Genomic DNA, 15537 nt, shown 5'->3' with positions numbered 1-15537 from the left:
CAACAGTGATAGTAAATTTCCAATTGCTGATGTTGGTAATTGTGTTTTTCTATTTTACCTGATTATTTGTCTATGGATATGTCAATGTTAAAGATCTTCTCAAAAAAAGTACCTTTGGTTTTACTAATTTTTCTGTATTAGGATTATTTTTCTTATATTCCACTGATTTTGTTCTTGATATTTTCTTTGCTCTGATTACTGTTGGATTAATTTGCTCTTCTTTTCCTAGTTTCTTAAGATTGAAGTTGTGATTTAAGATCTTTTTTTCTTTTCTAATGTAGGTGTTCAGTACTATAGATTTCACTCTTATAACTACTTTAACTGCTCTTAAACTGTTCTTAGAACTACTTTATCCCATAAATTTCATATTTATCTTTTCATGCAGTTCAAAATGCTTCATGCTTTTCAAAATTACTTTCTCTTGTAATTACTGCTGCTAATCGTGGGTTATTTTTAAAGCATCCAATTTAGTTTCCAAATATCTAAGGATTTTCCCAGGATCTTTGTGGTCAGAGAACATAATTTTATGGCTTGAATCCTTTTAAATTTATTAATAATGATTTTATGGCCTAGAATATGCTTCTACTTGGCAAAAATTTCACGTACCCTGGAAAAGAATGTATGTTCTACTATAGTTGGGTGAAGTGTTCTTTAAAGGTCAATTAGGTCAAATTAGTTCATAGCAGCGTTTAAGTCTTTAATAGTTTTAGTGGTTTTGTGATCACTTGTTCTAGCTGTTTTTGTGAGAGACATATTGAAATCTTCTACTACAGTTGTCAACTTGTCTATTTCTTTTTGTAGTTTTATCCGTTTTTGCTTCATGTGTTTTGAAGCACGGTTATTAGGTACATATGTGTTCAAAATTGCTATGTATTTTTAATGGATTCATACCTTTGATGTTATGAAGTGACCCACATTATCCTTGGTACTGTTTTATACTCTTGGCAATATTTTTTGCATTCTATTAGTACAGCTACTCCAGCTTTCTTTTAATTAGCATTAGTATGGTAACCCTCCATATGGATCAGTACATCTGCTTCTGCATTTAATCTGTTGCACTAGATTGTTTTGGATAAAATATTAAAAAAAAAGAATCCTGCCTCACATATGGTTGAAAAAGAAATGAATATTTTAATACTTTTTTTCAAGTAACTATTTATATTCTTTTATACTATAACAAAAAATAGTAATTATATTTCCTAAATTGTTAGCTGCTCTGTGAAATATGAAACCATAACAATAAATGTGTCATACATTAAAAGCTGTTGATCTAGCTTCCTTCTTGAATTAATGTTTTATATGTGCATGATTTTATACCACCATGCATTGGTCATTTGGCAAACAATGATTTCATTGAGTTATGAGTTCCTCCACATACTGATACATTTCACTATACAATATCGATGATATCACTATTGTTAATGTCATTACATATGTTATCAGAAAAAAAAATCTTTAAGCAATGGGAAACTGTCAAACTCATGGTATCAGATACAAATTTTTAAAAATTTTAATATTTTAGACAACTTGAATTGTATCATAGAAAAAGGAAGATCTTAATATTATTAAAAAAATACCAGACCCTCTAAAAGTGTCTCATTACTCACTGCAGGCATTTTTGGGTCACATCTTGAAAAGGGATGCACTACAAATACTGGTGACTCTATCCAACATAAAAATTATTGTTGGAATTATGGTGTGAAAGAACATAGGAAGATAACAATATGCTATTCAGATATTTGTTATAGTGCAACTAAATTAAAATTCCATGTCATCCCTACGTAGTTAGGGACTGTGTAGAGATCATGAGGGACTTCTCTGATGACTCGGTTAGTAAGCAGTCTGCCTGCATTGCAGGAGTCTGCCTGTAATTCACTAGACCCGAATTGGATCCCTGGGTCAGGAAGATTCCCTAGAGAAGGGAATGGCAACCCATTCCAGTATTCTTGCCTGGGAAGCTCCATGTGCAGAAATGCCTGGCAAGCTACAGTCCATGGGGTCAGAAGAGTCAGACACAACTTAGTGACTAAGCCACCATCACCTCTAGGGCTCATGGACACTAGGTGTGCACCATCTTTGTTTATTGACTGCCCCCAGCCATGTGATGGAGATCCCTAGCATCTGTGTATTCATATACAAACTGGAAGATCAGAGTTATGTGAATACATCTCACACTCACTTATTGCAATGACATGTGAATGTGCCTAGCATAAGCTCACTGTAAACGTTCACTTTTTGAGCAGAGAAGAGGGATATTCTTAATTGTTTAAAGCCTTTTTGGGACTGTTTTTAATGAAAGGCAATTCAGTTCTTTCTAAATTCTTATAATCAAAACGAATGACTAACATATAATCCAAACTAATAACCAACATTGTCAAGATGAGTGGATGGAATTCATTTGTAGTTAGCACTGTAATTATGTGTAATTTGGAGCTGTTTTTGTTTGAAAAGAGTACACTTTATTAGGTTGGTAAAATATTCCTCATCTGATTTTATTTATACTATTATTCTTGTTTCTTTGGAAATCTTTTGTTTTCCTTAGACAATCTAAATATTCATTCCAGTATTATCTATAAAGAATTCTAAATAATTGAAGCCTAAAATACAAAGCTTTTCTATTTTAATTTAGATCAACTGGTGTACAATTTTCTGACAGCTTTCTTCACCATCAGTTGCTCTCTTAAAGACAAAGTGTACTTATTAGAACTGAATATTAATGAATGGATTGATGGAACAGTTCGGCTACTGCTGTATGGGGATGGAGTTGGAGTGAGGATGGAGAGCTTATGGATGGGTTCTGGCATTTATTATTCATCTGCTTCCTATGGTAGTAGGAGATGTACCCTATGTATATGCAGGTATAAATACCCCTATTTTGCAAATACAGCTCTTGAAATTCGGAATGTCAACATAATAAGGTATCTAATCACAGTTAAAGCTGAGATTTGAAATGATCTTATTGACCTCAAAGTTTGAAATGACTAACTTTGACTTTAGTGGTTTGCAATCAGACAAATGACAATGACTAAACATTCTCACACCTATCCAGTGTGTGGATATCACAAAGTAACAAAGTGAGGAGTCAAGATTGAAATGCAGCCTGGAGCCCACTGTCCTAAGCCATGCATTTTAACCTGAAGTTGCCTAAGCCCAGCACAAGGAAGACCTGGCAGGGGAGGTGTCACATACTGATTTGCACAGAGAATCCACATAGGTTGACAGCAGACTTGCTACTCATTGCTAGATATTATAGCGTCTTTATGTGTATATGACATAAATGTCATCCATTTGTATAAATATTATGTACATCATGTTATAAGTTCTTTATGTGCATTTAGGATCCTCAGACGCACTGTTAAAACCTTTTATCGTATATAATAGACCCTGTAATCGAATTTAGGGACGTCCCTGATGTCGCTCCTTTTCTGAGCTCCTCTCACCAACCTTCATGACCAAACCGCATTGAGCAGCCATCCCAGTTTGATATGAGCTGCGGTACCCACCTAACCGCCCCCGCCCCGCTTCCGAGTGGCCTCCGCGCCCTCGGGTTCTGTCTGCCCGTTTTCTTCCACCCCTGCCGCATCCTTCACCAAGCGTGGTTTTCCGTCCCCGACACCCGCACCGCCGGGATAGCTGCTCTCAGTTGACAAGAGATGCAGGCAGGGCAGGGCAGGCTGGGGAGAGCAGCCTCGGAAGCACGATTGTTTTGTCGGATGCGGAGTGTCCTCCTTTTCTCTGCGCATCCTTACCTCTCCGCCCCACAGTTGCCTTGCGTTTTACGGGACACTCCCACGTCCCTTCATCATGCTGTTGCAGCATTCCCCAGTGCCTGAGTGTGTGACACCTATTGATGCTTCTATCATCTTAGACTCATCTTAGAATAGTAGAAACATATGTTTTATGTTAGATGTCTGTTTCTCTCACGTTTGATCTCAAGATCCCAAAGGAAAGAGGAAGGATTATTGATTTCATTTCTTTTTACTGTGTCCACTACAGGGTAGACACTATTTTTCTGTTGAATTTCATTAAATTGAAGCTAACAAGCCTATCCCTAGGGATGTACAATCATAGCCTCATTAGTACTCAGCTAAACCAATTAAGTTAACACCCTTGATCAGAGAATAGATCAATGACATTTTCAGAATGGAATTTGGGAGTTGAAAAAGTGATAGTTGTGGCTTCAAAACTAAGTATTTCAAAACAAGTATTTATATTATTGATATTTATGTATCATCACTCAAGCGCACAATGTTTTAAAACCAAAATATAGTGGATTTACAATGTCTTATTCATTTCTTTGTACAGCAGAGTGATCCAGTTATACACACATTTGTATATATTGTTTTCCATTATAATTTATCATAGGATAATACACGTTATGAAGTTAGGAGGTCCTAGATGGAGTTATGTGTCATCAGATGGAAGGAGAAGGGTACATAAAGGAAAACTTACATAATCAGTGAAAAATGGAAAAAAAAATCTTTTCCCAACACCACGCATTTGATTTCCAGCACCAAAGTCCCCTGGCAGGCTTAAAAGTGTTTTTAGAATTTGAAAAAATTTTGAGGAACATACTACTATTTTATGCCACTTACTGACTGCAGGCACTTTACTTTCTACTGAAGTTTCACTATTAATAGGAAACTGAAGTAGTCTAGAAAAAATATTTGCCAGTGATTACTGTCCTATCAAGGAGCACTGACTGTATTTTTAAGAACTACTTAAAGGAATACCACAACCAGTATTTTCCTGTTCACACTATGAAACCTTTTTGTCCCTTGGAAAAAGGGCTCACTGCAATGTTTCAGATCCCATTTATCTGGCTGAAGCTGTTTCTGATGAAGAAACACTGAGTAGAATCCATGGGACATTCTCCCTCTGTCTCTCCCAGTCTTCACAGTATCTGTAATAGCAAATTAATTTTTGTCAAAATATCCATTTAAATAGTTTTCTGGGAGAATTGTTCCTTGTTATTAAAGCGTGCATCAATTTCTTAATTCCAAAATGCAATAGATAGTTGATTATTTTTTTAGCCACATTATTATGACTGCCAAAAATGTGATTTCAGAAATCATTTAAATATTAACACTCTTTACAATGACCTTGTTTTACATTTCTTTTTGTTTTCCATTGAAGGATAATTGCTTCAAAATATTGTGTTGGTCTCTGCCATACATCAGCATGAATCAGCCATAGGTATACACATGTCCCCTCTGGAGATTCCTTAAAATGACCTCTTTACTATAGATTGTTTCTCTGTTTCGTGGCTTCCTCATCTGTAAAGAATGAACAGAAATAGAATATGGTAATCCCCGTGGTCCATCAAAGCTATAAAGCTCTGAGTCTCTTAGTCATGCCTTTGCCAAAGTCTGATATGATTCTACAGAACTTCTGTGCGGCTCCCATTGAGTTCTGATGCACTTGACACTTGCTGACAATTGCTGGTTTAGAGATTTTCTATGTTTCTGTGTTTATTTTTTAAATGAATTTATTTATTTTTAATTGGAGGCTAATTACTTTGCATGTTTCTATATTTATGTTCTAGGGTAGCTAGTTAGTCAATGAAAGTAGTGTTAATCTCTCACTCATGTCTGACTCTTTGCAACCCCCTGGACTATAGCCCGCCAGGCTCCTCTGTCCATAGAATTCTCCAGGAAAGAATATTGGAGTGGGTAGCCACTTCTTTCTCCAGGGGGATCTTCCCAACCCAGGTATTGGAGACCCAGGTATTGAACCCGGGTCTCCTGCATTGCAGGCAGATTCTTCACCATCTGAGCCACCAGGGAAGCTACCTAGTAATAGAGAGGGTAACTTGTTAAGTGGTTTTGGATTTGACTGTTCTGCCCACCTTACCTATCAGTTGCATTCTTTTCATACCACCTTCCTAAATTTGATCCAGAGCGCTTCCTAATCTTCCTGCTTGTAATAGTGGGGAGGAGAGGAGGACAGGAGAAAGGAAAGTGGGCAGACATGTGGGAAGATTAGGAACCAGAGAATTCCTCAGTTTTTAGCTTACTGATGCCATCTACAGTTTTCTGCATGTGTTTTTAAATGAATTCCTCAGCTTTCTTTATAGAGCAGACTTCTGTTGAGTGTCCAGTAAGAACTAGAGCCAATGCTGCCCTTTGTGGGAAGCAGAGAGGGTGCCCGCCTGGTGGGGGACCCTCCCCTCTCCTTCACTGTTGAGGGATCTAGGGACCAGGACGTTGCCCTGCCGCTTCTTGCTCTGATGAAGTGGAGCTGCCTCTGGATGGGCCAGACAGCTCACCATCTGGTCCCATCACACAGTCTGGTGCAGGGACAGCACATCAAACGTTGCTCAGAGCAAATCTGGACAGCAGGCGAGACACGAGGAGCGGGAGGCCCTTGGGCATGGAGGAAGGACTGCCTCGAGAAGAGGGGCAGAGCACGTCCAGGGAGAGCTGAAGCTGGGGCCCTGATGGAGCCGAGCAGTGAGGCGCCTCCACACTGCGTTCCTCTGCTCATAGTTTCTCCTCCCACAGGAAGCGGGGAGAGGAAGCGTAGATCACTAGCAGGGGCCACAGGTTGAGAGGTGCAGGGCCCATCCCTGTCATCCTTGTACTGATTCATTCATGAGTTTCCTTCGTTTCCAAAATGTGCTGAGCCCTCAGAATCATGACATGCTCTGGAGACCCAAGGACAAACCAGAACAGTGAGCAGGAAAGGCATTCTTCTTTTGGAGACAGAAGAGCAGCAAGAGGCTCCAGGGAGCTGACTTCAGAGCTGCACTCAGAGGGTAATAAGGAGCAGGTCTAAGCCTGTAAAATAGTGGGGTGGGACCAGCCCAGGAAGGAGGAGACCCGAGCAAAGACCCCCGAGGTGGGACAAGCCTCCCACCTCTCTTCCCCAGAGGTGAAAGTAATCATGAGGCACCAAGTCCATATGGAGAGAAGGCCAGCAAAGCCACATTGGCACACAGGAGACGGTGTACGGGGCAGCCAGGAACACCCATCTGTGCAGGTGCTGTTCATGGTGTGACTCTGAACACCTATATGGCCTGCTGTGGTTTCAGCATCACCTGCCCCAAGATACCTTTTCGGCTTTCCCTAGGATCCCTGATCCACGCTTTTCTCAGCTTGGCTTGGTCCTGCAGCCATGAAATTAAAAGACTCTTGCTCATTGGAAGAAAAGCTATGATAAACCTAGACAGTGTATTTAAAAGCAGAGATGTCACTTTGCCAGCAAAGGTCCGTATAGCCAAAGCTATGGTTTTTTCCAGTAGTCATGTACAGTTGTGAGAGTTGGACCATAAGGAAAGCTGAGTGCTGAAAAATTGATGCTTTTGAATTGCGGTGCTGGAGAAGACTCTTGAGAGTCTTCCTAAAGTCAATCCTAAAGGAAACCAACCCTGAATATTCATTGGAAGGACTGATGCTGAAGCTGAAGCCCCAATACTTTGCCAAGAGCCAACTCATTGGAAAAGACCCTGATGCTGGGAAAAATTGAGGGCAGGAGGAGATGGGGACAACAGAGGATAAGATGGTAGGATAGCATCACTGACTCAATGTACATAAGTTTGAGAAAACTCCAGGAGATAATGGAGGACAGGGAAGCCTGGCGTGCTGCAATCCATGGGGTCACAAAGAGTCAGACACAACTGAGTGACTGAGCAACAAAAGCCACCTATGTGGAATGCGTGGGTGTGAATCTAAGGATTTCACACTTCTACTCGGTCAGATGAAAAAATCTTGTTTGCTAAATAGTGGATCCCCATGAACTTAGGACATACTCAGAAGATGCAAATTAAATTTGCTCATGGGAAGATTCACAGGTTCTTCTAAATGCTGTTCACACACATCTGAGGTCTCTCAGAGTCTGAATGTCCCTGTCATTTGAAGCCCTGTTCACAGCATTATTATTGCTTGTATTCAGATCTCTGTCAGGGGCCTTTGTTGAGCTTTTATTAACATATAGTATCTAAAAATCCTATGAAATATTAGATTCTTTTCTTTCCTTAGGCTAGAGAGATCCGTCTACTCTCTAATGCATTTTTAGTGACACTAAATTGCCTTAAGGCTTGAAGAGACGAGTCTAAAACTTGTCACTATAAGAAGAAAAATGACCCAGAAATGACACATAATGTGTGAAAATCAAAAGGCTAATAAAAGGATTGTGATATTCACAGCAGCCACGCATGCATCTCTCAATGATGCCATTGTCTGCAAGGCCGTGCACACCTCTGATGATGTCTTAGGAGGGAGGGGCTGGTTTACACGGACCATCTTGTAGCCTGAAGTCAGTCTGCATGTATTAGGGCCAGGTCTTGCCATCAGTGGAGAATATACAGTTGAGCATCAGAGTTCCTTTCCCCAGTGCAGTATGGCTCATTTATCAAAGAATCAGTAGGCTATCCAAAACAGCTTCTTTTGAAATAGAGGCACGTGATCACAGACACAGGCTAGCAAGGTGACTCCTGAGGTGGTTTTCGCTCGCCACCCTTGTAATTTACTCCTGGAGTCTTGCACTGTGGTGGCTGGGTGCACATTTAGTGCGAGGTGCAAGGCGGCTGAATTCGTGTCTTTGTCTCCCATTCATCCTGCGCAGTCATCTACAAGAATCTGTCTCAGGGATACTGTAAGTGCAACAAACTCCACTGAGGGCGGTGAGGGATTTCAAGGTGAATGAACTGTGAGGCTTTCCCTTGGGGAGCCTTCTCCTGGGAGTGGCCTCTCTGTGGGGCTTCTTTTCCCAGCTTTTCCCAGCTTCAGGTTAATGTTTCTCCAATGAATTATTGTGTGGAGCAATGAAAGAGCTAAGCTTACCTCAAAGAGAGGGAAAGGAAGAGGGGTAGATCAGGAGAGCACCCAGAATCCCGTAGTCAATGGGGGAACCTCTGGAGCAGGAAGGAATGGGCACCTCTTTGGAGCAGCAGTCTTCAGGACAAACCTGGCTACTTGCCGTTCCCTGAACACATCACCAACTCTGAAACCAACAGGGCTTTCTATGGTGGGTTTCACTCTAGTACACAGATACTCAATTCAAGGAAAGTGAGAAGATCAAGCCAGTCAATCCTAAAGGAAATCAACCCTGAATATTCACTGGAAGGACTGATGCTGAAGCTCTAGCTCCAGTGCTTTGGCCACCTGATGCAAAGAGCCAACACATTGGAAAAGACCCTGATGCTGGGGAAGATTGAGGGCAGGAGGAGAAGGGGGCACTAGAGGATAAGAGGGTCGGATGGCATCACTGGCTCAATGGACATGAATTTGAGCAAGCTCCAGGAGTTAGTGAAGGACAGGGAAGCCTGGAGTGCTGGAGTTCATGGGGTCGCAAGAGTCAGACATGACTTTGCGACTGACCAACGACAACAACAAATTAATTATATGGATCTCTTAATACCCAACACAAATTTCAATGTCTGGCCTTTTCAATTTCTTACCTTTTCACTAAAGGCAAAATCATTTTCCCCCATAATAATTTATATTTATTTACCTCATTGTCCAATAGTTGTTTGATGAAGTATCCCTTGCCCCCATTAGCTCAGCAATGCATGCTTATGACTAGCAGGGCGCCTCATGCCAAAAGCCAGACCATAACCAGTTGTGAACCAGTGCAGGTAAAAATTGTTATTTTCTCGCTTCTTCTCTTCTGTTTAAAATACAAAATCATTCTGCTTCAACTATTTAACTTAATAAGAGTTGCCATTTGGATATTTATTATCAATCACTGTTTATCTTGAGATTACACACAATCAGTTTTCTAAATTATTTGTGGCAATTTCTAACTATTAACAATTGTCAAAATTGTTTGACAAACTTAATCCAAGGTGTTCTGAATTCATTTGCCAGTGGGAAGTTACTAATAATTTTTTCTGTTATTTTCTTCTGAGTACTTTCCAGAAAACCAAATTAGTTTTCCTAATGTTATATGTATGCCTTCAAACATAGTAATCATACAATCTAATCATAAATAAAAGCTTAATTTATTATGTATTTGAAGTGGAAAGTGTGCATGGATTTTAAATCAGACTAATTTATGTGCTAGATAAAACCAAAGCAAGAGGTTGAAATAATAAATTAGAAGTTGGGTCATCATCAGTTTCAAGCTCAGTCTTATTCATCACAATGCAGAGTTTACCCATCAGTGGCTCTGTTTTTCATTGCACAGTCAAGAACAGAGGTTGCTTATTAGTGATTTTTATTGTTTGAAAGTAAAGAAGTCTCGCTATTTTATCAGTTGTTATTTTCAATCATTTGTCAAAAGGTTTCAGGCCAGAAATTAAGGAATGGATTCTGTACATACTTTGAACGGATTTCCCCAGAACCCAGATAGAGATTTCTGGACTAGATCTTCTGTGGTACCCTATGGTGATTTTTAGGAAGAATCCTTACCTTGGATAGAAGAGCTTCTTTAATTTTTGTCTGACGAAAATCGGAGGAGGGTATGAACTCTGTTAGGTGTGAGAGTTCTGTCTCAGTCAGTGAGAACAAAGGGGCAATCTAATAGTAGGATCTTAAAACATTTTAAAATTTAACTTGTAATAAAATCAGAAGTAGTACAATTATTGTAATATAGAAACAAAAGTGTACTTGTGATTCTATTAGCACTCTAAAAATAGCTTTATACTGATTTTTTCCTGATACACAGATTCAGATACTTAAAGCTAAGAGTTACCTGGGGTAACGATTTTGTAGAAAATCTTTTTCTTCTCTGTATTGCTACATATTTTGCTCATTTTGTAGAAACATTGTATTCTTTAAAATACATATGAAATAATATAGTCAATCATATTTCTATTAATGGACACTATCATGACTTCTAATAAGCAACTCTGGCCATGTTTTCTCCTACTTTGGATAATATATCTGTATTATATTGCCAGAAGTGAGATCTACCAGTCAACATTAACAGGATTCACTAAGAATACCTAAAGGAAGTTGATCAGATGTATGAAAAAGATAGATACTTTGTTGGGGTGGAGTGCACCCATTAGAACTATGAATGACAGGCTTTGGAACGGAAGTAAGTGGATGCTGGGGGAAACAATAATATTATTTCCTTCCTTTATGTTTGATCATGCCCAAAATATCGTGTAAGACACTAGCACCCCAGTTTGAGAGGATCAAAAAAATATTGACACATCCTTAAATCCCAGTGCTCCCTAACCTATTATTAACCACACCACTTGGTTTATTTTGCTCGCAGTACTTATGATAGTTTCATTTTCTTCTTATTTCATTTATTTATTTTTGTCCTCCTTTAACTAGATTGCTACCCCCATGAGACTTTGTCGGTCACAATTTCTGTATCTTTGGTACCTGGAGTAGTATGGCACATAGATATTCAATAAAAATGTATTGAAAGAATGATGAAAAGTATGAGGACTGAAATTTAGGTAAATAAGGAGAACTGAACACTGGGACCTGGCATAGAGAACAGAGAGATAGAACAGTTGTTTTCAAACCAAATATTTAGATTTTTTTTTCCTTTTATTCAGTCTGTTTCCAGAAGTCTAAACAATGACCAAAGGCCAATGAAATTATGAAGGGATGTGTCTAAAAAGTATAGCTATTTTAAATAACTGCTGTACCCAGACACTGAAAATTAGAATTATGTCTACATTTTGTTTTTCCACTTTTTACTTTAAAAAGATAATACATATTATGTCCTTATTATGCAGCATTTCTCAAAATTACCTCCATAGAATTCTAGTTGCCCTGGATACTTTGTGCAAAAGGGCTTCCTAATCAGATAAATTTGGAAAATTCTACATATTTTAAATTTTCTTAAAGTAGGCAAAGCACAATTTGCATATTAAATTTTAGTAAGCTGAGAGTCCTCTTTGGACAAGAAAGATTCTGAATTGTGTTTAATCCAGAACTTTTCACGTTGATTTGACCCTGATTTGATGATTTTTATAGATATCTGTGATGATCCCAGGATGTTACATTAAAGTGTGAGAGATGCTCTTATGTTACTAGAATAATGTCCACTATAATGTTGCAGACAGGAAATTTTTCCGTAAGCAAGAAAAGACAGCATTTGTTTAATTTTTTTTATTATCTTTTACCTATTAATAACTTTACATATTACATGGGCAACTATTCACATTTTCTCTAAAAGACCGTCTTTCATTCCCATTTTGTCAACGTCAACCTTGGAGCTTGTCAAATGGAGGACACAGGCAGTTTCCTCTTGTAACAGCAGGCTTGTAGGATTATAAAGCAACACTGCCCTCGGTTCAGTGCCAGGAAGCAGGCTTAGAAGAAGGGCCCGGGTGTGCTCAGACCTGGGGCATGCCTCTCGCATTTCCTCATGCACCTGTTGAGTTGTGATGCTGAGGTCACATTCCGTTACTGCTCGCAGCCTTAAGGCTTCATGCTTCCTGCGGCAGCTCTGGAGCCAAAGCAGTTTTTCATCTGACTCTAGGCCGGATGGGTCGCTTTTTGCTAAAGCAAAGTATCTTTTCCTGTAAGATGCATTTCTGAAATATAATAGCACCAGCCTTCTGAATGTAATTAATATATTACAGTGGTAACAAATTCTTTTCATGCATGTGTGCTCATTCGCTTCAGTTGTGTCCATTTCTGTGCGACCCCATGGACTGTAGCCCACCAGATGACTCTGTCCTTGGAATTCTCCAGGCAAGAATGCTGGAGTGGGTTGTCATGCCTTCCTCCAGGGGATTTTCCCAACCCAGAGATTGAACCTGCATCTCCTGAGGCTCCTTGTTTCAGGCAGATTCTTTACTGCTGAGCCCCTAGGGAAGCCCCAACTAATTCTTTACTGAGACATTTTTTTTCCCTTGTCTTTCATTGGAAGCAAGTTCTATGAGGATGATAAGAATACTTAACTTGAAAAGTATCTTTAAAAAAAATTTAAGCATACATTACTGTTGACTAAGCTACAATGATGAATAGCAGATCTCTAGAAATTATTTATCTTACTTAACTTTAAGCTTTATGCCTTTGAATTAATAACTTCCCACTTTCCCTCAACCCCGCTAGCCTCTGGTCACCACCCTTCCAGTTTTTTATTTTATAAATTTGACTATATTTGACACCTCATATAAATGGAATGCTAGAGTCCTTATCTTTTTGTATACTGAGCCATTTCTTAACCTGGGCTTTTTCAGTCTTTTTTTTTTTTTTTTTTTGGTAGGATGTTTATCCACGTTGAAGGACATTCAGCTTTGTTTTGATTCCAGGGTTTCCTTCTTTCAGATGCATTTCTTACTTAGCTGCAACACCTGGTCCTGCCATGTCTGTTATTGTTAATTTTAGAGACGATACCTTAAGGATCATGTATTTATTTAAGAGAAGTTGGCAAAATGGGAATTTGAACCCAAGTCTTGTGCTGCATTAAAGGGTTTATCTGTGAATAATTGCTAATGGGTCACTTAATGTTGTTATATTGTTTTGATGGCATTACATGGTGGCAGCACTATGATGGTTTTTTAAAGACATCTTCCATGAGTAATCCGGGTTGTTTTTGGTTTTGTAATTGCTCAGGGTTGGTGCAAATGTACAGTTCTCCTGTGAGGACAATTACGTGCTCCAGGGATCCAAGAGCATAACGTGTCAGAGAGTCACCGAGACCCTGGCTGCATGGAGCGACCACCGGCCAATCTGCAGAGGTGAGTCGGGATGATCACGTCTGCCCAGATTCTCTTTCCTTACAGCTGAATACACAAGGAGATCCAAATGCAAAGCCCAGTGTATAGACAGCAAAACTTGTGATGATTTATGCTTTCATGGTGATGTTGGTTAACAAGAAATTTTTTTTTTTTTGAAATTTTTTAAGAGACAAACATTTCCAAGGATATTTGTGTTTTTTAAATTTCAGGAAATACATGAGCAAACCTAATCATTCCAGTACATTCTATATAACTTGATATCCATCTATCTATACACACAGATTGCATATGTACGAAAATATGTTATATAACTAGATGCTTTGGAAAACAGAATGCAAGTTGCTCTAAATCTAAAAATGCTCACTTTGCAGTAGCAGTGAAGTTAATATTTTGAATTTTGATAGTATCAGTGATAAAGGGAGTTTGTTAGCATGATCTGAAGCCATCATTTTATTATTAAACTAATCTTGGACATAGAACAAAATGTTGCATTATCATCATCTTCTTCAATGAGGTCAAATATTTGTTGCATCTATGAAATATGTGAAAAATCCTACCAGAATTATAGAAGCCACAGTGAAACCAGCAGAAAACTGTTTTGGATATTTTCCTAAGGAAAAATTAATAAAATTAAAAGAAAAGCTAGCTGTTTTGTTTTGTTTGCAACATCATTAGGCTTCCAAAGGAACCAAAACATTTTAAATAAAAATTTATAAATCCATTCTCCCAGTGACAAATGAGGACCAAGCCTCAGGTATTAGCCTTCCCCCTGAGGGGGAAAAATGAGCTTTCATTTTTTCTTTTTCTTGCTTTTCTACGTCAGGAACATATGGCATTATTTTAAAAGCCCATGCTAGACAAAACTAGTAAATGTGCATCTGTTTCAAATTGATATTATAAGTAACATAAAGGGACTATCGAGTGGGATATTATTTGATTCTTACCTTATTTATTAATTCAGAAGTTTTCCTTGTACCCCCTTTGGGCCAAATCTCATCTAGACTCCAAACACTTTCTCAGCATGCTGGCCCCTAGCTGTCCCGACCTGGTACCAAACACTCAGAGGCGCTTGTCTCAGCCGACAGCTGCTCCAACCAGGCTAAGGGCAGGGCAGTTCCTCCACCCCCACAGACTCTCACAGTCTACTTTATCATATTTGAGAAGAGATGTTCTTCCACGGGGCGTTTGTCGGTTGTGTGATTCCTGGTCTGGTTTCCCGTGGACAGCTTCTCCCCTCTCTCCAGCACCCACTTCTCCCCTTCACACTCAGATTTATCCATCTCTTCCCCTCCACCCCCGACTCCCAGTTGACGACTCAGCTGTTTTGCTTCAATTAGATGTACCTTCTTTGTCATGGACTAATTTTTAGTTTATTTCCACTTATTACTTGTAACTCTCTGCAATAATGAGCTATAGCTGGAAATAATTCTTAAGAAGGTGTTTTCTTATAGGACATGTATTTTAAATCTATATACTGGAGCAGACTGTGTGTGGGGAACAATAAAAATATCTTTAAAGACACAGTTCTAAAGAAATCTGTATTTTAGAACACTTAGAGTAGTAAGACATTAAATAAATCTTAAATCAAAAGTCCTGAAATCTCCTAAATAGAAGAATTTAACATAAACTGTTTAGGATAAGGTGATAACAATTAGGTGACTTAAAAGAAAAATACACTTCAAGAGAAACTTAAAACAAATGGAGGTGAATTTTTCTTTCATATAGAATTAAGATATAGGACAAGGATGGGCAGGTCTGTTTCAAAGATGGAAATGTCCTCAAGTCTCACTCTGTCCTCCCTATGGTCGGACCTCCATCCTCATGGTCCAAGGTGGCATCCAAACTCCAGGCGACAGGATGGAGGAGTTTAGGAGGGAGTCTGCAAAAACTATCACACGCATTTCTTCTCAGTCCAATTGGCCAAAATCCAGCCAGATAGT

The 15537-nt window shown here is 39.0% G+C and overlaps 1 protein-coding gene across 1 annotated transcript in view; it reads left to right on the top strand.

The window, feature by feature from the left end:
* The window catches only part of CSMD1 (CUB and Sushi multiple domains 1), a 2005298-nt gene that overhangs the window by 1446911 nt on the left and 542850 nt on the right, over window positions 1-15537 (top strand). Inside the window, exon 9 of the mRNA XM_043454305.1 lies at window positions 13473-13597. Within this exon, the coding sequence (XP_043310240.1) occupies window positions 13473-13597 (125 nt within the window). The remainder of the gene's footprint in view (window positions 1-13472; window positions 13598-15537) is intronic.

The sequence above is a fragment of the Cervus canadensis genome, chromosome 31 (genome assembly GCF_019320065.1).
Source record: "Cervus canadensis isolate Bull #8, Minnesota chromosome 31, ASM1932006v1, whole genome shotgun sequence".
Lineage (NCBI taxonomy): Eukaryota > Metazoa > Chordata > Mammalia > Artiodactyla > Cervidae > Cervus > Cervus canadensis.
The sequence above is the reverse complement of the archived record's forward strand: the minus strand, read 5'-3'. Positions and strand labels throughout refer to the sequence as shown.